The 24,785-nt window shown below is 38.3% G+C and overlaps 1 protein-coding gene across 2 annotated transcripts in view; it reads right to left on the minus strand.

Annotated features, from left to right (window-relative positions):
- Positions 1-24,785, minus strand: part of ARHGAP42 (Rho GTPase activating protein 42) — a 321,223-nt gene that overhangs the window by 39,013 nt on the left and 257,425 nt on the right. For both annotated transcript variants that reach the window (XM_049889483.1, XM_049889482.1), the window contains 4 exons: positions 6,181-6,281; positions 4,290-4,399; positions 2,128-2,206; positions 822-861 (listed from right to left, as the gene is read on the minus strand). In XM_049889483.1, coding sequence (XP_049745440.1) covers positions 822-861; positions 2,128-2,206; positions 4,290-4,399; positions 6,181-6,281 — 330 coding nt within the window. The remainder of the gene's footprint in view (positions 1-821; positions 862-2,127; positions 2,207-4,289; positions 4,400-6,180; positions 6,282-24,785) is intronic.

A 24,785-nucleotide genomic window follows, 5' to 3' on the forward strand; every position in this document is an offset into this window, starting at 1 on the left:
CAAATTTGTTGTACCAAAAGGTCAATGGTATTGTTATGGGTTTAACTGTGTGCCTTAAAAAGATACGTTGAAGGCCTAGCCCCTGGCACCTGTGTGGATGGGACCTTATTTGGAAATAGGGTCTTTGCAGACGAATTACTTAGGTTAACATGAGGTCATACTGGAGTAGGCTGGGCCCTAATTCGATATGACTAGTGTTCACATAACGAGCCCTGATGGTGCCATGGTTAAGTGCTCAACTGCTAACCAAAAGGCTGGCAGTTCAAACACACCCAGTGGCTCTGTGGGAGAAAGACCTGGAGGCCTGCTCCTGTAAAAACTGCAGCCTAGGAAACCCTATGGAAAAGTTCTACTCTGTCGTATACGGTTCCTAAGTCAGAATCCACTGGATAGCACACAATGAGAACAGTGTCCATATAAAAAGGGGAGAAGAAACACAAAGAAGAACATCGGGAAGACAGCTATGTGAAGACGGAGGAAGAGGTTGGAATTTCGCTGCCATAAACCAAAGGATGCCTACGAACCCCAGAAGACGGAAGTAGCAAGGAAGGAATCCTTCCTCGGAGCCTTCAGAGAAGGCGTGGCTCTGCTAACACCTTGATTTCAGACTTCTGGCCTCCAGAACTGTGAGAGAATAAATTTCCATTGTTTTAAGCCACCCAGTCTGTGGTGATTTATTACGGCAACCTTAGGAAACTAATACAAGTATGTTACTATTATTTCCCCAGAGCTAATGCCTATTTTATAAAATTAATGTCACATAATCACTTTGTGATAAAAATAGCTACATGATAAAAATAATAATTATTAAAATAACTTACTTTCTTCTTTCTTGCTAATAATGGCAGGCAAGGTGTAAATCTAAAAAACAAAGGGTGTCAATCAATTATTAGCAGTTAATGACTCAGCACGAAAGATTGGCAAGGTGACACACAAAGGCAGAGTCTTGCTTTCAAGGTCCAACGGCTGCTATTTCCATAGCAACTTCTTTCTACTCTGTCACCAGCCTTGCCTCCCACGCCATTCTGTCCCTGGCTGCTCTGCCTTGTGCACAGTTCTAGCCCTTTCCCTATGATTTCTGCATTCTGTTCTCATCCCTGCGTGGCTCTGAGTATACTTTCCACGTCTGCTTAGTGTTTGTTCTCAATGAGCACAATCCTCACTTGTGCTTGTTGACACATCACATTGTCTTATATAATGCTCAGGGCTTCTCAACTATTTGTGATGAAGAGACAAGTTTTTTTTGTTGTTATTATTCCTTTTATTTTTTCATTTTTAATATGCCATGGACATTTTTGTAAAAGAAGATAAAACTGAACTAGAAAACACAATAAAGAACAGATGCAAAGCCTACTTTTTTTTTTATTATTAAATTCAACAGACTTAAAATGACTTTGTCAAATCGCTATAAAACTTGTGAAAGGCTTTATCTCAACTTCTGGACACATCTTCTTGTGGACGGCTAACACAGCCTGAGGGAGGGCTGGTATGTGTCCAGGGGCCACGCTCCGTGTAGCACTGTTGTTACAGCGCAGGTAGTTTGCTTTGGGTTGTTCGTAGACTCTTTGCCGTCTGAAGGCTCCCAAGGGACATGGCACTGTGTGCTCACCCTTCTGCCCATCTAGCACAGTGTCCTTCATAAAGTACACAGACGGTGACCAACAATTTATTCTCTTTTCACATAAGCCACCCTAATATTTGTAAGTATGTTATCATATCAATGTCAAAACAACTGTCAGAAAAATAGGGGTGGGGATGGAGGGGGAAACGGCATACTAAGGCAGATTTATCAAATTATGCTTTTAAAAAATGGTCTAAGCTAGAGGATCAGTTCTTACTCTGAAACTTGTTCATCACTCTGATTACAGTGTGGGCACTCGATAATTATTTATTGAATAATGTAATCTACTAAGTGCAGCTAAATTGATGGTTACAAAGAATTAAAAAATAAGAAACAAATAAGAAGGTTTGTGCTAGGAAGACAGTAAGTCTCCACTCCTCTGATTTGCTACTTTAACATTTTCAATTACATTACAGGCATATCAAAAAAAAAAAAAATTCAGATATACTTTGCAGTTATCAGAAGTAACAATAAAACCTGAAATACAAGATGTGTCATATTCTTACCGGCTCCTTCCCATCCATGGCTTCGAGCCAAAGTTTCCTATTAGCTTCTGAGAAGGCCTGCAATGTGATGATCCCATGCCTATTAAAAACAAATATTTAATATATTCAATTAATTCCTTAAGCTCTTTAAAAATGTATTATTTTTTAAATTCTTAATTAACTATAAAGGTAAAATTTAAAGAAAAAGAGACAAATAAAAAAGGTAGACAAGAGGAGAAAAAAGAACGAATGAGAAAGAATGAAAGAAAATGACTGACCTATAAGTATCTTTCATAGGAATCACTGTGGGCACATACCCTAAAACATTTTTAACTCTAATAATTGCAAGTGGTAAAATCATTACATTTTTTAGGTACAAGACCGTTTGAAGATGGCTAGTTTTAAACTACTTTTTTTTCTAAAATGACCAAAAAGGAAGAAAAAGCTATATTCACACATTTCAAAACCATCTAAATATTCCACAAAATGAGAATGATTAAGTATATGCCCCCCCATGTGATATAACATAGTCATAAAAACAAATCACGGTGACTATGTACAGTACGGAAAGCCTCATACCGTAACTACTTAATTACTAAAAAGACACTAAAGCCAAAGTTTTTATCTGTACCATGATCACAATATTAAAACTGATTCACCTAAAAACAATTATGTTCCATACATCTATTCTGAGATAGTTATTTGAGGATGTTTTTCAAAAGAAAGGGAAAAAAAAGAAAAAAAGGGGATGGGAGGGTCTAAGAAAGACAAATATATGAAATCCTAGGAAGAGTGGCATTAACAAATTAAACTGTGCAGGCAGCTGAGAAAATGAATTTCAACATGAAATTCTCTGTGAAGAGAAACATTAAGAAACTTTTCATTATATAAATTGCATGATTACAATTCTGGAAAGACTGAAAACAGAGAGACTTATCTCTTCTGTAAATAAAAAAACAAGCCATTAGAATGACAGGGAAAGGAAAATGTATATAATCATTTATATATAATCAAGAGAAATAAATGTACCATCATCTCATCTATCCACCATTTTAATCATGACATTCAATATCAGTAATAAACTTAATAATGGCAATCAACATTTGTTGGCTGTTTACCATGTGCTGGGCCTATAGACCTAGAGGTCTATAATGTCATATCCAAAACTGCAATGAAAAGAGGGTACCCAGCAAGAAATCTAAAAAATTAAAAAAAAATAATAATAATAAAGATATTTAAAATCTTTAAGGAGAGGTCAATTCTCCCCCAATTAATTTACAACTTTAATGCAACTCCTGTCAAAAATCCCAGAGGATTTTTTGGGGAAAAGGGGATGATAGGAGACTTCATAAGCTGATCCTAAAAACAGTAAGAAAGAACACAGAGCCCAAATAGCCAACACAACTTTGAAGAAGCATAAGAAGTTGGGCCTTGCTCTGCTAGATAGTTACAAGCTATAAAATACACAGTACACAACAGTATATATGGTGTGTATACGCAGACGCAAACACAAAATAAGCTGGAGTATTCAGAGGAGTGTGGTAGAAATGTAGAGGGGGAAAACAATCAAGGAGCAGAACGGAGAGCAAAAAGCATACTTTTTGTTCTTACTTTATTTTTATTCTACTCGTGCTGATACCATACAGGTGTAGACCTAAATAATCTCATTAGATTATAAACTCAGATGTACAATAGTTACGTCTCTCTAATATCCTATAGCTAAGAAGGGTGTCCAGGATAGCATTCCGCACACAGTAGGTATCCCATACTGCACCGACCCTGAGCTGACTGAAGGAAGCCTGTGTGCCTTACTATTCCTTAGAAGCGAGATTACCAGGGTCCAAAAGCCTGTGAAAAACATTGTGAAGTTCCTTCATTGCGACAGGGACCTCAACTCCAGTGCATGCACTTTCCCCTAATACAGTCATTTATAGTGATTTTCCAGATTTCTTCTTTGGGCAATGTGACTTTTTCTTGGTTTTGTGTGTCTGGTTTGCTTTTTGAAAATATCATGCATTGATATTTGCTGAATAAATGTGTGAAAGAATGAAACGAACACGCATACTGTTTTAAAACACAGAAACTGAAAAACAAGCACTGTTATGCTGTCTCATATTTGTAGCATAGACAGAAAGAGAAACAGTTCATTTTATTAAAAAAATAGAGAAAAGAAAAGCTCAAACCTTTCAACTACTTCTATGTCAAAGCAGAATCGCTTATCAATGGAATCTGTCTTTCGTCGGATACAAGATTTTAATTTAAACATTTCTGGTGAGCTAGTAACAAGGCCATTCTGAAATAAGAATGTTGACAATTAATTTAAAATATAAAAATATAATAAATCTACTATCTAAAGTTGCTGCATTAAAATGTTTACTAAGCATAGCTTATGGGTAAATGTCACAATCACACTCCAATATCGTATTAGCACAAAGATTTCTTTCCAAATCTTAGGTGGCCAATTATAATATCAAATCATGTATTAATAATCACACATACATATTTTATTCAAAGAATTTTATGACATGCCTGTTTAGTACCCTTCTATATGCTTTTTTTTATATGCTTATTTATAAATCTAGAGGTCTATAATGTCATAATTCGATATATAGTGTTCGTAAGGATACAACAATGTTATTATGAATTATAATTCCCTAGCTCACTAAGAGATTAGTAAAATGTGTGTGTGTGTGTGCATACACACATGAGCACGTTAGGGCCCTATATTAGAGCCTAGCTCAAAGTCTCCAAAGGCCTGCTACACTGCTATCACTATCATACGTACCATGTGATTGCTTTGCTGATAACTGCTACTCTAGTATTAAAACTCTTTAGACAGGATCCAACACAGACCCAATTCATAGGAATACTCTTCCATACCTAAAAGATGCCAGTATATTTTAAAGAAGCATTTACCCAGTGGTAATGCCTGGTTATTCTATTTTTGATTGCAAGTCTCATAGATTTATTTACAGAACTTTGGCACGGTCTGCTTATATTATTAGCTACTGTCACGTAGGCTGACATGCTGGCAATATCTACTACTATGAAACCCAGAGAGTAGAAACTAGGTTTGTTCATAGCACTTAATAACTTCTTCTGATGGTAACAATCTAAGGTTTCTTTTTCTCTGGTATGTTCTATTTATTTTATGTCTCTCAGTTTGAATTATTAGGTTTTAATGAATGCCCGAGCACAATAAGTTTCAGCTGATGCATTTGAGCAGGTATCTAAGTGAGAGCAACAGTCACCTGTACAACCATCTATGCCACAAATTAGTTGGGGGAGTCACCTACTTTCCACAAACTTTATTTCCTAATCTGTTAAGAGAAGGCCAGACTAAATCAACTCTAGGAAAACTCCCAGCTCTAAGGTTCTTGGATGTTGAGTCTTAGAAGATTAGTTATCTAATTCTTAAATTCAATCTTTGGCCATATTCATATCTTAACTCACAAAAAGATTACATACTACATGCAGCAGAGGTGTTGCTCTCTGCAACACTTCCTCAAACAAAGTACACTGTGTTCTGTACTGTTCACTAGCCATGTGAAACATCAGTGACCAATTTACTTTTGGGATAAATGAGCACCAATTGGTTTCTTCTGGGAAATCATGTTGCCCGGCATTTCAGTAAACAGTACACAGCCCTGTGGAAGAGGAAGTGGCATTCAGGGGCAAATGCCATCTCCCACAAAAGCCACTTGAGGGAAAGACTCAGAATCCTTGAGCCAGGTCCAGGTACTGACAATCCCCTCCTGGCTGCTGGCTACCCAACAGCACAGGATAAACAATTCAGTGGCTGGGAATGTGAAACAAAGGGGCAGTGATCTCTATATTTAACTCAACTGCTTATAGATATTTCATAGCCAAGTTAAAGGAAAACCATGACTAACTCTTTATAAGTCACTAAGGTCACTGAAGTGAGAGAAAACAGTCTCAACTTTTCAATTTTTTTTTAACTGTGGACCTGCTAGTAGAAAGGAAGCAGATGCGATTTTTATGTTTGTTTATTTTACCTCCTTTACTTAAATTACAAACTCTGTTTAAAACAAATAAATAAATAAACCAACTCACCATTTTTCCACTGGATTTCATTTCTGAAACGCTCATGGTAAATGTTTTACTTCCTTTATCATAAGTACAATAATGTTTAATCCAGGTAAAACCAAGTGGTCCTAAAGTAAAGAAACAAATAAAAATTCAGATTTTATTATTAAGTGATTTGCTTCTAAGTTTGTACGCTTTCCAATGCTAAGATAATTAATTGCACGTCTCCATATACCATGCAGGAGGCCTGGTGGTACAGTGGTTAAGAGCTTGGCTGCTAACCAAGAGGTTGTCAGTTCAAATCTACCAGGTGCTCCTTGGAAACCCTATGCGGCAGTTCTACTCTGTCCTATAGGGTCACAATAAGTCGGAATCAACTTAATGGCGACAGACTACATACCATGCAAGTTTGCAACATTTACCGTGTGTGAGAAAGAACAACATGGAAGGGAGAGCGGTGAAGGGTACAGAGTGTCTTGGAATAAAAAACTTGCAGCTCTTACACTTTGTGAACTCAAGAGAAACTGCTATGTATCTGAGTTTTAGGAATCTCATCTGTGAAAGTGGCATACCTATACCTTAGCAAGGTAGGAAGAATGAGAAATAATATATGTAAAATGTGCAGACAGCTTCTCTCAGAGCAAAGCCATCTCCTTAAATGGCAGTGCCATTGTTCCAGGTGCTCAGGCCTAACAACTTAAGAGTTTACCTTAACTCTTACCTTTCTCTCGCACTCCGCAAGCAATCCATCGCCAAATCCTGGTGCCTCTAGAGTCAACATACAACTAGAATTCAACCACTTCTTAGACCTGCATTGTGACCATCCTGGTTTAAGCCATAAATTACTCCTATCTGAGTTATTCTAACTCGTCTCCCTACTTTTACTTTCTCCCTATTCTCAGCACTGTCAGAAATATCCTACTAAAAATTTAGTCAGGCCATTTAACTCCTTTGTTCAAAAGCCTCCAGTGGCTTCCCACCTCATGCTGGTAAAACCCAAAGAGCCTGCAGCAATCTACTAGGCCCTACATGATCTGGTCCCTCATCTTTCTCACCTCCTACTACCTTCTGCCTTGCTCACTCTGTTCTAGCTACACGGAACCCCTTGATGGCTGTCAAACACAATGAATGCATTCCTACCTCAGGATATTTGCACTTGCTGTTCCCTCATCCTGGATTCTCCCTGCATGACTTGTGCTCTCACCTACTCTGGGTCTTTTCTTAAGTATCACCATTACGAAAGGGTCTTCCCTGGAGAGAGATGTAACAGCTCAGCGCCTCTCACTTTGACGGTTGTTATCTACCTTTCTTGCTTTATCACTGCCTAAAATATGATGAGTTTTACTAATTTATTCTATTTATTGTTTGTCTCTACCACTAGACCTTAAGGCTCCATGACAGGACAAAGGTGTGATGTGTTGCTAACTGATAGATTCTTAATCCTTAAAACAAGGTCTGACATATACTTGGTACTCATCTTGCTCTAAGAGCTTACTGATCCGGAAGTTATTTCCTGATCTGAAAAAAAAAATTCAAATAATTCCCTAAAATGAAAATACTTCCGACTATTTAAATTTAAAGAAATTTGAAGATGTGCAATGTTCACTTTTTCTCTTTTGGCCCATAAATATGGTGCAATTCTTTCCTATAGTACACCACATTATTGTCCATTATTCTCCCTATGGAAACAGATGCAGCTACACCAGCGTGCAGGGATACATTCTTAGTTCAATTTTTCTATGTCCAATGTGGGAAATCTTCAGTTTTCCCAAAGGAAAGCCAAGTATCTTTCACCCAAATGCCATATTGGGATGATGGGTTAACAATGGAACTGGTTTTCTATATAGCTCTCCACCCAGAGTTCAATCCTGCTTAATGCCTGATAATTCGAGCAACTATGTACAGCATTACTGCTGGCTAGATTCGAGAACGATATGTTTCAAAGCAAGGAACTGAGATTTTAAAAAAAAGTGCACCATTAGAGAAAAATGTTTCATGAGCCATTTGATTTTTTTTTTTTCCTTTAGTAACAGAGTTCTTAGTGTCACTGCAACTTTAATACTTAAGCCACTCCAGGTTTTAAAATTACAGAGTAAAGCCCTATACTCTACAATCACACAGGATTATAGCAATTAACTTCAATTCAGTTTTGGGACCATTTTACACTATAATGCTTATCAGTACTTGTTGGTAATTATTACACGTGGTATAAAATAGTTAAAGGTTTAGTGCTGATTAAAGTGGCTGGGTAGTATTCCTCATAGTGACTTTGCTACTTAGGAAATGACTTATGAAGCAATGTTAGCTATAATTTTTAAATAAAGCTGCCACAATGCTCTGATTGACATTTTAGACCTAAGATGCTTTTTCCTTCCCCCATGTTAAGTTAGAACAAGTGAACAAACTCCAAAGTACAACCCTGAGTAAATCCTACCTGAATTTAAAGACCACCTCAAAAAGAGATTTGACACGTTTAACACAAATGACCAAAGATGAGAGGAGTCATGGGATGACATCAAAGGCATAATACCTGAAGAGGGCAATAAGTCATTAAAAAGACAGGAGAGAAATAAAAGACCCAAATGGATGTCAGAAGAGACTCTGAAACTTGCTCTTGAACTTTGAGTAGCTAAAGCAAAATGGAAAAATGATGAAGTAGAAGAGCTGGACAGAAGATTTTAAAGGATGACTTGAGAAGACAAAGTAAAGTAGTATGATGACATGTGCAAAGAGCTGGAGATAGAAAACCAAAAGGGAAGAACACACTCAGCATTTCTCAAGCTGAAAGAACCAAAAGAAAAATTCAAGCCTCGAGTTGTAATACTGAAGGATTCTATGCAGAAAATATTAAACGACACAGGAAGCATCAAAAGAAGATGGAAGATTGGAGCCAAGACGGCAGAATAGACAGATGCTTCCGGCGAGCCCTCTTTACAACAAAGACCCGAAAAAACAAGTAAAACGAGTATATTTGTGACAAGCTGGGAGCCCTGAGCATCAAAGACAAGCTTAGACAACGAACTGAGGGGCAGGGGAAGGAAGAGACCGTTCAGAAGTGGAGAGGAGTTACAGGGCCTGAATTGCGGGGAGCCCTCAGGCACCATTCCCCGAGCAGCAGTGGCGGGCTGGTACTAGCATTCAGCCACAGTTTTCTCAGGGAGACGCAGCCAGCCACACAGCCTACTAACACCTCTGGAACCTGAGGAGAACGGCGCTCTCGGTGAAAGCTAAGTACTTCCGTATATTTTACGGCGCACCCTCCCCACCTCCAAGCCAGCTTCAGCAGTTGAATCCCTGGGCCTGAGATAGACCCTGGTGAGCACCTTGAGCCATCTTTCCGGCCTTGGGAAAGGAAAAAATTTTAAAGTGGGGGGAAAAGATAATTTGCAAGCTCCATTAACCAGGTGAGCTCAGGACAGAAGCGGCTCCTGTCCAGGCATAAACCATCCGTGGAGCTTGAGCACCTTTCCCTTCTGCATGGATATGTGTGGGCCTATTTTGGGAGAATAGGCTCTTGTTGGCAAACTCCAACCATTTCAGCTGTGAGGTGGAGAGGTGGTTAATTGATGTTTGATATTGCTTTGCCTATTAAACAAGGTCCTCAGCTACCCACATCGAGGACCTAAGGACTGGAAACTCCACTCAGGTCACCCAGCCACCTGCGACAGGGGTCCAAAGATAACTGCTACCTCCCAGTCCTTACAACCAAAAACTTTGGGTACCCATGGTCCCTCTGCAGAACCCACCCACCAGCACGCTCTAGGGAACAGAGACACGTTTTCCTCAGAGACACTTGGGGGTCGGTTCTCAGCCCCCTGCTTTGTTCAGAGCATAAGCCCTGCTGCAATCAGATACGGGTATATACGCCAAATGCCCCTGCCCCTCTAAGACTGTAGGACAGAGCCTATACCACACACTTGATGATCAGCTACCTGGAAACCCGAGCTGAATTCCTACAAGAAAACTGAATGGACTCCTAGACTGGTAACAGCTCTAGCCAGTTGGGGACAGGACACCAGAGGTCCAAAGGCAAAAATAATGAAGCTAGCTCACGCAAGCAACCCATAGGGGTATACCAAAACAAAACAAATCAAGCAACTACAACACAGTAAGCAAGCATAAATGAATACAATAACTTATAGATGGCTCGGAGACAACAGTCAATACCAAGCCACATAAAGAAACAGGCCATGATCACCTCAACAGGCTCTCAAAACAAAGAGTCCAGGGATCTTCTAGACGAAAGTGCATTCCTGGAAATACCAGGCGCAGAATACAAAAGTTTAATATACAGAACCATTCAAGACATCAGGAAGGAAATGAGGCAATATGCAGAACAAGCAAAGGAACACACAGATAAAGCAACTGAAGAAATCAGAAAGATTATTCAGGAACATAAAGAAAAGTTTAATAAGCTGGAAAAATCCACAGACAGCAATCAGAAATTCAGAAGATTAACAATAAAATTACAGAATTAGACAACTCAATAGAAAGTCAAAGGAGCAGAATTGAGCAAGTAGAAGCTAGAATTTCTGATCTCAAAGAAAAATCACTTGGCACTAAAATCTTTGAAGAAAAATCAGATAAAAGAATTAAAAAAAAAATGAAGAAACCTTAAGAATCATGTGGGACTCTATCAAGAGAAATGACCTACGAATGATTGGAGTACCAGAACAGGAAAGGAAAACAGAAAATACAGAGAAAATTGTTGAAGATTTGTTGAAGGAAAAATTCCCTGATATCGTGAAAGATGAGAAGATATCTATGCAAGATGCTCATCGAACTCCACATAAGGTAGATCTTAAAAGAAAGTCCACCAAGAAATATTATAATCAAATTTGTCAAAACCAAAGATAAAGACAGAATTAAAAGAGCAGCAAGGGATAAACGAAAAGTCACCTACAATGAAGAGCCAATAAGAAGAAGCTCAGACTACTTGGCAGAAACCTTGCAGGCAAGAAGGCAATGGGATGACACATTTTAAAAATTGAAGGAAAAAAACTGCCTGCCAAGAATCATATATCCATCAAAACTGTCTCTTTAATATGAAGGTGAAATTAAGACATTTCCAGATAAACACATGTTGAGGGAATTCGTAAAAACCAAACCGAAACTACAAGAAGTACTAAAGGGAGTTCTTTGGTTAGAAAACCAATAATATCAGGTATCAACCCAAAACTAGAGCACTGGGCAGAGCAACTGGAAGTTAACCCAGACAGGGAAATCCAAAAAAACAAAGCAAGATTTAAAAAAAAAAAAGCCCAAAACAGGGTAAGAGCGATTGTTATTATATAAAAGAAGACAACATTAAAACAATGAAGAGGGACAAAGAGATGTAATCATACACCTTCCATATGGAGAGGAAGATATGGCAATACAAAGAAATAAAAGTTAGTTTTAAATTTAGAAAAATAGGGGTAAATAATAAGGTAACCGCAAAGGAGACAAACTATCCTACTTATCAAAATAAAATACAAGGGACCTTTGCAGAGTCCAAAACATCGAAATATTACAAAGCATCTTCTCAGACCACAAGGCAATAAAACTAGAGATCAATAACAGAAAAACTAGGGAAAAGAAATCAAATACTTGGAAAATGAACAATACCCTCCTGAAAAAAGACTGGGTTATAGAAGACATCAAGGAGGGAATAAGGAAATTCATAGAAAGCAACGAGAATGAAAATACTTCCTATCAAAACCTCTGGGACACAGCAAAAGCAGTGCTCAGAGGACAATTTATATCAATAAATGCACACATACAAAAAGAAGAAAGAGCCAAAATCAGAGAACTGTCCCTACAACTTGAACAAATAGAAAGTGAGCAACAAAAGAATCCATCAGGCACCAGAAGAAAACAAATAATAAAAATTAGAGCTGAACTAAATGAATTAGAGAACAGAAAAACAATTGAAAAAATTAACAAAGCCAAAAGCTGGTTCTTTGAAAAAATTAACAAAATTGATAAACCATTGGCTAGACTGACTAAAGAAATACAGGAAAGGAAACAAATAACCCGAATAAGAAATGAGAAGGACCACATCACAACAGAACCAAATGAAATTAAAAGAATCATTTCAGATTATTATGAAAAATTGTACTCTAACAAATTTGAAAACCTAGAAGAAATGGATGAATTCCTGGAAAAACACTACCTACCTAAACTAACACATTCAGAAGTAGAACAACTAAATAGACCCATAACAAAAAAAGAGATTGAAACGGTAATCAAAAAACTCCCAACAAAAAAAAAAGCCCTGGCCCGGATGGCTTCACTGCAGAGGTCTACCAAACTTTCAGAGAAGAGTTAACACCACTACTACTAAAGGTATTCCAAAGCATAGAAAATGACGGAATACTACCCAACTCATTCTATGAAGCCACCATCTCCCTGATACCAAAACCAGGTAAAGACATTACAAAAAAAGAAAATTATAAACCTATATCCCTCATGAACATTGATGCAAAAATCCTCAACAAAATTCTAGCCAAGAGAATCCAACAACACATCAAAAAAATAATTCACCCTGATCAAGTGGGATTTATACCAGGTATGCAAGGCTGGTTTAATATCAGAAAAACCATTAATGTAATCCATCACATAAATAAAACAAAAGACAAAAACCACATGATCTTATCAATTGATGCAGAAAAGGCATTTGACAAAGTCCAACACCCATTCATGATAAAAACTCTTACCAAAATAGGAATTGAAGGAAAATTCCTCAACATAATAAAGGGCATCTATGCAAAGCCAACAGCCAATATCACTCTAAATGGAGAGAACCTGAAAGCATTTCCCTTGAGAACGGGAACCAGACAAGGATGCCCTTTATCACTGCTCTTATTCAACATCGTGTTGGAAGTCTTAGCCAGGGCAATTAGTCTAGACAAAGAAATAAAAGGTATCCGGATTGGCAAGGAAGAAGTAAAGTTATCACTATTTGCAGATGATATGATTATATACACAGAAAACCCTAAGGAATCCTCCAGAAAACTACTGAAACTAATAGAAGAGTTTGGCAGAGTCTCAGGTTATAAAATAAACATACAAAAACCACTTGGATTCCTCTACATCAACAAAAAGAACACCGAAAAGGAAATAACCAAATCAATACCATTCACAGTAGCCCCCAAGAAGATACTTAGGAATAAATCTTACCAAGGATGTAAAAGACCTATACAAAGAAAACTACAAAGCTCTACTACAAGAAATTCAAAAGGACATGCTTAAGTGGAAAAACATACCCTGCTCATGGATAGGAAGACTTAACATAGTAAAAATGTCTATTCTACCAAAAGCCATCTATACATACAACGCACTTCCGATCCAAATTCCAATGTCATATTTTAAGGGGATAGAGAAACAAATCACCAATTTCATATGGAAGGGAAAGAAACCCCGGATAAGCAAAGCACTACTGAAAAAGAAGAAGAAAGTGGGAGGCCTCACTCTACCTGACTTCAGAACCTATTATACAGCCACAGTAGTCAAAACAGCCTTGTATTGGTACAACAACAGACACATAGACCAATGGAACAGAATTGAGAACCCAGACATAGATCCATCCACGTATGAGCAGCTGATATTTGACAAAGGACCAGTGTCAATTAACTGGGGAAAAGATAGCCTTTTTAACAAATGGTGCTGGCATAACTGGATATCCATTTGCAAAAACATGAAACAGGACCCATACCTCACACCATGCACAAAAGCTAACTCCAAGTGGATCAAAGACCTAAACATAAAGACTAAAACGATAAAGATCATGGAAGAAAAAATAGGGACAACCCTAGGAGCCCTAATACAAGGTATAAACAGAATACAAAACATTACCAAAAATGATGAAGAGAAACCCGATAACTGGGAGCTCCTAAAAATCAAACACCTATGCTCATCTAAAGACTTCTCCAAAAGAGTAAAAAGACCACCTACAGATTGGGAAAGAATTTTCAGCTATGACATCTCAAACCAGCGCCTGATCTCTAAAATCTACATGATTCTGTCAAAATCATGTCAACCACAAAAAGACAAACAACCCAATCAAGAAGTGGGCAAAGGATATGAACACACACTTCACTAAGGAAGATATTCAGGCAGCCAACAGATACATGAGAAAATGCTCTCGATCATTAGCCATTAGAGAAATGTAAATTAAAACTACGATGAGATTCCATCTCACACCAGCAAGGCTGGCATTAATCCAAAAAACACAAAATAATAAATGTTGGAGAGGCTGCGGAGAGATTGGAACTCTCATACACTGCTGGTGGGAATGTAAAATGGTACAACCACTTTGGAAATCTATCTGGCGTTATCTGAAACAGTTAGAAATAGAACTACCATACAACCCAGAAATCCCACTCCTCGGAATATACCCTAGAGATACAAGAGCCTTCATACAAACAGATATATGCACACCCATGTTTATTGCAGTTCTGTTTACAATAGCAAAAAGTTGGAAGCAACCAAGGTGTCCATCAACGGATGAATGGGTAAATAAATTGTGGTATATTCACACAATGGAATACTACGCATCGATAAAGAACAGTGACGAATCTCTGAAACATTTCATAACATGGAGGAACCTGGAAGGCATTATGCTGAGCGAAATTAGTCAGAGGCAAAAGGACAAATATTGTATAAGACCACTATTATAAGATCTTGAGAAATAGTAAACCTGAGAAGAACACATACTTTTGTGGTTACGAGGCGGGGAGGGAGGGAGGGTGGGAGAGGGTTTTTTATTGATTAATCAGTAGATAAGAACTGCTTTAGGTGAAGGGAAAGACAACACTCAATACATGGAAGGTCAGCTCAATTGGACTGGCCCAAAAGCAAAGAAGTTTCCGGGATAAAATGAATGCTTCAAAGGTCAGCGGAGCAAGCGCGGGGGTCTGGGGAACATGGTTTGCGGGGACTTCTAAGTCAATTGGCAAAATAATTCTATTATGAAATCATTCTGCATCCCACTTTGAAACGTGGCGTCTGGGGTCTTAAATGCTAACAAGCGGCCATCTAAGATGCATCAATTGGTCTCAACCCACCTGGAGCAAAGGAAAATGAAGAACACCAAGGTCACACGACAACTAAGAGCCCAAGAGACAGAAAGGGCCACATGAACCAGAGACCTACATCATCCTGAGACCAGAAGAACTAGTTGGTGCCCGGCCACAATCGATGACTGCCCTGACAGGGAGCACAGCAGAGGACCCCTGAGGGAGCAGGAGATCAGTGGGATACAGACCCCAAATTCTCATAAAAAGACCAAACTTGATGGTCTGACTGAGACTGGAGGAATCCCGGCGGCCATGCTCCCCAGACCTTCTGTTGACACAGGACAGGAACCATCCCCGAAGACAACTCATCAGACATGAAAGGGACTGGTCAGCGGGTGGGAGAGAGACGCTGATGAAGAGTGAGCTAATTATATCAGGTGGACACTTGAGATTGTGTTGGCAACTCTTGTCTGGAGGGGGGATGGGAGGATAGAGAGAGAGGGAAGCAGGCAAAATTGTCAAGAAAGGAGAGACTGAAAGGGCTGACTCAAGAGGGGGAGAGCAAGTGGGAGTAGGGAGTGAGATGTATGTAAACTTATATGTGACAGACTGATTGGATTTGTAAACGTTCACTTGAAGCTTAATAAAAGTTATTAAAAAAATAAAATAAATAAAATAAAATACAAGGGAAAAATACAGACTCAGCAGAAACAAAATCAACAAAAACAAATATGAGGAAAGGGCAATATATAAAGAAAATCTACTGAGCACATAAAACCAAGTGGGAAAAAGAAACTGTCAACGACACACAAAAAAAGACATCAAAATGACAGCACTAAATTCATACCTATCCATAATTACCCTGAATGTAACTGGACTAAATACACCAAAAAAGAGACAGAGAGTGGCAGAATGGATTAAAAAACAAGATCCGTCTATATGCTGCCTACAAGAGACAGACCTTAGACTTAGAAACACAAACTAAAACTCAAAGGATGGAAAAAAATATATCAAGCAAACAACAATCAAAAAACAGCAGGAGTGGCAATATTAATTTCTGACAAAATAGACTTTAAAGTTAAATACATCAGAAAGGATAAGGAAGGGTGCTATATAATGATTAAAGGGACAATACACCAAGAAGAAATAACCATATTAAATATTTACGCACCCAATGACAGGGCTTCAAGATACATAAAACAAACTCTATCGGCATTGAAAAGTGATATAGAAAGCTCCACAATAATAGTAGGAGACTTCAACACACTACTTTTGGTGAAGGACAGGACATCCAGAAAGAAGCTCAATAAAGACACAGAAGATCTAAATGGCATAATCAACCAACATGACCTCGTAGACATATACAGGAAACTCTACCCAACAGCACACAAGTATACTTTCTTTTCTAGTGCACATGGAACATTCTCTAGAATAGACCACATATTAGGTCATAGAGCAAGCCTTAGCAGAATCCAAAACATTGAAATATTACAAAGCATCTTCTCTGGCCATAAGGCCATAAAAGTGGAAATCAATAACAGGAAAAGCAGGGAAAAGAAATCAAACACATGGAAACTGAACAATACCCTGCTCAAAAAAGACTGGATTATAGAAGACATTAAGAATGGAATAAAGAAATTCAGAGAATCCAATGAGAATGAAAACACTTCCTATCAGAACCTTTGGGACACAGCAAAAGTGGTGCTCAGAGGTCCATTTATACCAATAAATGCACACACACAGAAAAAAGAAAGGGTCAAAATCAAGAATTATCCCTACAACTTGAACAAATAAAAAGAGAGCAACAAAAGAAATGCACAGGCACCAGAAGAAAACAAATAATAAAAATTAGAGCTGAACTAAATGAAATAGAAAACAGAAAAACAATTGAAAAAATTAACAAGACCAAAAGCTGATTTAAAAAAAAAAAAAAATCAACAAAATCCATAAACCACTGGCCAAACTGACAAAAGAAAAACAGGAGAGGAAGCAAATAACCCAAATAAGAAATGAGATGGGCGATATTACAACGGACAAAACTGAAATTAAAAGAATCATATCAGATTACTACGAAAAACTATACTCAAACAAATTTGAAAACCTAGAAGAAATGGACGAACTCCTAGAAACACACTACCTACCCAAACTAACATAAACGGGGGTAGAACAACTAAATAGACCCATAACAAAAGAAGAGATTGAAAAGGTGATCAAAAAACTCCCAAAAACAACAACAAAAAAAACCCTGGTCCGGATGGCTTCACTGCAGAATTCTACCAAGCATTTCTTTCTTTCTTCAGAGAAGAGTTAACACCACTACTACTAAAGGTATTTCAGAGCATAGAAAAGGTCGGAATACTACCAAACTCATTCTCTGAAGCCACCATATCTCTGATACCAAAACCAGGTAAAGACACCACAAGAAAAGAAAATTATAGACCTATATCCCTCATAATTTTTTTTTTTTTTTGTAGATGCAAAAATCTTCAACAAAATTCTAGCCAATAGAATTCAACAAGATATCAAAAAAATAATTCACCATGACCAAGTGGGATTCATACCAGGTATGCAGGGATGGTTCAACATTAGAATAACAATGTAATCCACCACATAAATAAAAGACAAGAATCACATGATTATATCAATTGATACAGAAAAGGCATTTGACAAAGTTCAACACTCATTCATGATAAAAACTCGCAGCAAAATAGGAATAGAAGGAAAATTCCTCAACACAATAAAGGGCATTTATACAAAGCCAACAGCCAACATCACCCTAAATGGAGAGAGCCTGAAAACATTCCCACTGAGATCGGGAACCAGACAAGGATGCCCTTTATCACCACTCTTATTCAGCATTGTGCTGGAAGTCCTAGCCAGAGCAATTAGGCTAGATAAAAAAATAAAGGGCATCCAGATTGGCAAAGAAGAAGTAAAGATATCTCTATTTGCACATGACATGATCTTATACACAGAAAACCCTAAGGAATCCTCCAGAAAACTACTGAAACTAACAGAAGGGTTCAGCAGAGTATCGGGATACAACAGAAACATACAAAAATCAGTTGGATTCCTCTACACCAACAAAAAGAACATTGAACAGGAAATCACCAAATCAATGCCATTTACAGTAGCCAGCAAGAAGATAAAATACTTAGGAATAAATCTTACCAGAGATGTAAAAGACTTATACAAAGAAAACTACAGTACACTTCTATAAGAAACCAAAGAGACTTACATGAGCGGAAGAAAATACCTTGCTTGTGGACAGGAAGACTTAACATTATAAAAATGTCTACCAAAAGTGATGTATACATTTAATGCAATTCCGTTCCAAATCCCAACGACATTCTTCAATGAGATGGAGAAACAAATCACCAACTTCACAGGGAAGGGAAAGAGGCCCCGGATAAATAAGGCATTACTAAAAAAGAACAAAGTGGGAAGCCTTATTTTACCGGATTTTAGAACCTATTATACAGCCACAGTAGTCAAAACAGCCTGGTGCTGGTACAACAGCAGACACATGGACCAATGGAACAGAATTGAGAATCCAGACATAAGTCCATCCACATATGAGCAGCTGATATTTGACAAAGGCCCCAAAACATTTAAATGGGGAAAAGACAGTCTTTTTAACAAACGGTGCTGGCATAACTGGATATCCATCTGCAAAAAAATGAAACAAGACCCATATATCACTCCATGCACAAAAACTAACTCAAAATGGATCAAAGACCTAAATATAAAATCTAAAATGATAAAGATCATGGAAGAAAAAATAGGGTGAACGTTAGGAGCCCTAACACACAGCATAAACAGTATACAAAACATTATAAAGAATGTAGAAGAAAAACTAGATAACTGGGAGCTCCTAAGAATCAAACACTTCTGCTCATCCAAAGGCTTCCTGAAGAGAGTAAAAAGACCTACAGACTGGGAAAAAGTTTTTAGCTATGGCATTTCTGACCAGTGCCTGATCTCTAAAATCTACATGATACTGCAAAAACTCAACTGCAAAAAGACAAATAACCCAGTTAAAAAACGGGCAAAAGATATGAATAGACACTTCACTAAAGAAGACATTCAGGTAGCTAACAGATATATGAGGAAATGTTCGCGATCATTAGCCATTAGAGAAATGCAGATCAAAACTACAATGAGATTTCATCTCGCTCCAACAAGGCTGGCATTAATCCAAAAAACACAAAATAAGAAATGTTGGAGAGGCTGTGGAGAGACTGGAACACTTATACACTGCTGGTGGGAATGTAAAATGGTACAACCACTTTGGAAATCAATTTGGAGCTTCCTTAAAAAGCTTTTTTTTTTTTTTTAAAAAAAAGCTAGAAATAGAACTACCATACGATCCAGCAGTCCCACTCCTTGGAATATATTCTAGAGAAATAAGAGCCATTACACGAACAGATATATGCACACTCATGTTTATTGCAGCACTGTTTACAATAGCAAAATGATGGAAGCAACCAAGATGCCCATCAATGGATGAAGGGATAAATTATGGTATGTTCACACGATGGAATACTACACATTGATAAAGAACAGTGAGGAATCTGTGAAACATTTCATAGCATGGAGGAACCTGGAAGGCATTATCCTGAGTAAGATTAGTGTGTTGCAAAAGGACAAATATTGTATAAGACCACTATTATAAGAACTTGAGAAATAGTTTAAACTGAGAAGAAAACATTCTTTTGTGGTTACGAGAGGGGGGAGGGAGGGGGGTGGGAGAGGGGTGTTCACTAATTAGTTGGTAGATAAGAACTACTTTAGGTTAAGGGAAAGACAGCATACAATACAGGGGAGGTCAGCACAATTGGACTAAACCAAAAGCAATAAGTTTCCTGAATAAACTGAATGCTTCGAAGGCCAGCGTAGCAGGGGCAGGGGTCTGGGGACCATGGTTTCAGGGGACATCTAAGTCAATTGGCATAATAAAATCTATTAAGAAAACATTCTGCGTCCCACTTTGAAGAGTGGCGCTTGGGCTCTTAAATGCTAGCGAGCGGCCATCTAAGCTGCATCAATTGGTCTCAACCCACCTGAATCAAAGGAGAATGAAGAAGACCAAGGGCACAAGGTGATGATGAGCCCAAGAGACAGAAAGGGCCGCATGAACCAGACACCACATCATCCTGAGACCAGAAGAACTAGATGGTGCCCGGCTACAACTGATGACTGCCCTGACAGGGAACACAACAGAGAACCCCTGAGGGAGCAGGACAGCAGTGGGATGCAGGCCCCAAATTCTCATAAGACCAGACTTAATGGTCTGACTGAGACTAGAAGGACCGCTGTAGTCATGGCCCCGAGACCTTCTGTTGGCCCAGGACAGGAACCATTCCCAAAGCCAACTCTTCAGACATGGATTGGACTGGACAACGGGTTGGAGAGGGATGCTGGTGAGGAGTGAGCTTCTTGGATCAGGTGGACACGTGAGACTATGTTGGCATCTCTTGCCTGGAGGGGAGATGAGAGGGTAGAGGGGGTTAGAAGCTGGCAAAATGGACACGAAAAGAGAGCAGGCTGTCTCCTTAGGATGGAAAGTAATTGGGAGTATGTAGCAAGGGGTATATGGGTTTTTGTGCGAGAGGCTCACTTGATTTGTAAACTTTCACTTAAAGCACAATAAAAATTATTAAAAAAAAAAAAAAAAAAGAAGAAGATGGAGGGAATACACAGAGTTACTGTACCAAAAAGAATTGGTCGACATTCAACCATTTCAGGAGGTAACATATGATCAGAAACTGATGACACTGTAAGAAGAAGTTCAAGCTGCCCTGAAGGCACGGATGGAAAACGAGGCTCCAGGAATTGACAGAATATCAGTTGTGGCATTTCAACAATTGGATGCAGTATTCAAAGTGCTCACTCGTGTATGCCAGGAAATTTGGCAGCTACCTGGCCAACTGACTGGAAGAGATCCATATTTATGTCAATCCCAAGAAAGGTGATCCAACCGAATACAGAAATTGCCAAACAACATCATTAATATCACATGCAACCAAATCTTGCTGAGGGTCATTCAAAAGAGGCTGCAGCACTATATCACCAGAGAACTGCCAGAAATTCAAGCTAGATTTTAGAAGAGGACATAGAACCAGGGATATAATTGCTGATGTCATATGGATCCTGGCTGAAAGCAGAAAATATCAGAAAGATGTTTACCTGTGTTTTATTGACTATGCTAAGGCATTCGACTATGTAGACCATAAGAAACTATGGATTACATTTCGGAGAATGAGAATTCTGGAACCCTTAATTGTGCTCATGAGGAATCTGTACATGGATCAAGAGGCAGTCGTTCAAACAGAACAAGGGGATACCTCATGGTTTAAAGTCAGGAAAGGTGTGTGTCAGGATCGTATCCTTTCATCATACCTATTCAATCTGTATGCTGAGCAAATAATAGGAGAAGCTGGACTATATGAAGAAGAACGGGGCATCAGGATTGGAGGAAGACTCATTAACAACCTGTGTTATGCAGATGACACAACCCTGCTTGCCAAAAGTGAAGAGGACTTGAAGCACTTACTGATGAAGATCAAAGACCACAGCTTTCAGTATGGATTACACCTCAACATAAAGAAAACAAAAATCCTCACAAGTGGACCAATGAGCAACATCATGATGAATGGAGAAAATACTGAGGTTGTCAAGGATTTCATTCTGCGTGGACCCACAATCAACACCTATGGAAGGAGCAGTCAAGAAATCAAAAGATGCATTGCACTGTGCAAATCTGCTGTAAAAGACCTCTTTAAAGTGTTGAAAAGCAAAGATGTCACCTTGAGAACTAAGTGCGCCTGACCCAAGCCATGGTGCTTTCAATTGCCTGATATGCATGAGAAAGCTGGACAATGAATAAGGAAGACTGACGCGTTTAAATTGTGGTATTGGTGAAGAATATTGAATACACCGTGGACTGCCAAAAGAACGAACAAATCTGTTTTGGAAAAAGTACAACCAGAATGCTCCTTGGAAGCAAGGATGACGAGACCATGCTTCACATACTTTGGACGTGTTACTAGGAGGACTCAGTCCCTGGAGAAGCACATCACGCTTGATAAAGTAGAAGGTCAGCGAAAAAGAGGAAGACCCTAAACGAGATGGATTACACAGTGGCTGCAACAATGGCACAAGCATAGCAACAATTGTGAGAACGGCGCAAGAGCAGGCAGTGTTTCACTCTGCTGTGCGTCAGAATCGACTCAACAGCACCTAAAAACAACAAGAACACGTTAAGTTCAGGATCTCATGCATTTAATCTTCAAGTTTACTGCACACCCCTGAACTGAACACGTAGAAATGGCTGAAATGGTATATGTTTTGCTGTGTATATTCTCAATAACAACAACAAAATAAAATTTAAAAAAGAGAAATCACAAGATGCCACCTCACTCCCCTAAGAATGGCTAAAATGAAAAAGACTGATGACAGCAAGTGTTGGTGACAACGTGGACAGTAAAATGATAAAACTGTCACTGAAAGGAAAAAAAAAAAGTTTACTGCACACACATGCTGTTTTCTTTAAAGTCACCTGGCATTAAGCCAGGGCAGATGTTCTCAGGCAAGCAATTCTAAAGTCCCTCAGGAAGTCTGGGAAAATAGAAATTATTTACAGCTTTAAAGCTGCAAAATAAAAGTATTTTAATTATCTTACCCAGTAATCATCTGCGGTTCCTGAGAAAACATGTAAACGGTAGGAGGGAATTAACATTTACTGAATACCTACTACGTGTCCACATTTTATCTAACAGCCTCTTAAGTCACACATCAAAGTGTGCATTTTACATATAAGAAAACTCAGCTGAAGAGCTGCAGATGGCACTACTCTTATCCACAGGGCATGTGATTAGAGTTGTTTTTTAGAGGAGTGATATTCTCTGAGTTGTTTTCAGAATTAAATAAGATTCAACCATAAAGAGAAATGAAGTTGTGGTACATGCTACGACACAGATTAACCTTGAAACATTATGCAAAGTCAGATAAGTCAGACACGAATACGCATGATCCCACTTGTGTGAAATATCCAGAGCAGGCAAATGTATAGAAGCAAAATTATTAGCAGTTACTAGGGATGCAGGTGAATAGGGGAATAACTGCTTATGGGTATCAAGTTTCTGCTTGGGGTGATAAAAAAAAAACTTTTGTGACTAGATCGTGGTGATGATGGCAGAACATGGTAAAGGTAATTAATGTCACTGAACTGTATGTGTAAAAATGGTTAAAGTGGCATTTTTTTGTTATTTTATCACAATAAAATTTTTTATAAGAATTAAATGAGATAATTGTAAAGAGCACAGTACAGTAAGAGCTTGAGGTAGGCATAGTATTTTTTTAACACCAGCACTAACAACATAGACATTTTACATACGTTATCTCTAATTCTTGCAACATCCTTGTGAGACAGGTATAAATATCCTTTTCTTTTTTTTAATATATGAAGAGACAGAGCTTAGAGAGTTGTTTGTGTGGAGTCACACAGTTAACAAGTGGCAGACAGAATTCCCACACAGTTCTGTCTGACTCTGGAATCCATATTCTTCCTGGTTAAGCCAAAGTCACTTAGAAAGCTACTTAATGCATGCCCAGAAGTGGCTAACATAAAAACCACATATCTGAAAAAAGTGGAGCTCTGTGTCCAACTTATAACCACCTGCTACCATACCATCACATCTCTCTCCGTTAGCACTCAATTTACAACTCTGATATTTACTGCTGATCACCAGTTGCTAACTGTACCTGTTTGTCTGCTGCCTTGAATTACAGAGTAAGTTCCTAAAGTCATATTACTTTTTCAATTCTGTCCCCCCAGAATATGTTATCACTTATTCATTCAGTGAAAACAAGCGTGAAATCAATATATCTTAGTGAATTGATGAGATTGGATTTTCTTATTATAAATGCTTTCAAAGATTCCAAGTTGCAAGGGGTTCTGTCCTTCATGTAAAACTACAAGCAAATAATTCCAAAAACATAAATTTATTCATTTTTCTTTTTAAAAAACTAGGCAAGACGAAGGGGGAGAATGAAGGGTGGGGAAGGACAGGAGAGAGGGATTACAATGGAGTATAAGAAAACATTTGACAGTAATGGGTATAGTCCTTATATTGATTGTGATGGTGGTTTCATGGGTATATAATATGGCAAAACTTATCAAATTGTACATTTTTTTAATATGCACAATTTACTGTATGTCAAGGAGAGTTTCTGGTGTCAGTAAGAGATAAGAAAGCTCCAAGGAGAGGCCAGTACCACAAATGGCTTTATGGTCAGTTCAGAATGATCCAGAAAAGAAGTCAAATATCTTAGAACAAAAGATGTCAACATCAAGTAGGTGAATAAAACACTGCACTTAGTCCACCCATGCAGCCCCCAAGTTATTAAAGGGTGTGCTTCGAACATATGCTTACAGACTGATATACCCCGTGTCCAACAGCAGGGAATGGGTAAGCAAAGTACAGCACCATACGGTGGACAGCCTCTCGCACAGAGATTGAAAATTACATTTGAGATTATGTAGAAAAAAATTTTGCTAAATATTCCAAAGCTTTTTTGCTTAGAACGAAATACTGTACACACACAAGGGTTTCAGCAACTGTGCTTCAC

The sequence above is a fragment of the Elephas maximus genome, chromosome 7 (genome assembly GCF_024166365.1).
Source record: "Elephas maximus indicus isolate mEleMax1 chromosome 7, mEleMax1 primary haplotype, whole genome shotgun sequence".
Lineage (NCBI taxonomy): Eukaryota > Metazoa > Chordata > Mammalia > Proboscidea > Elephantidae > Elephas > Elephas maximus.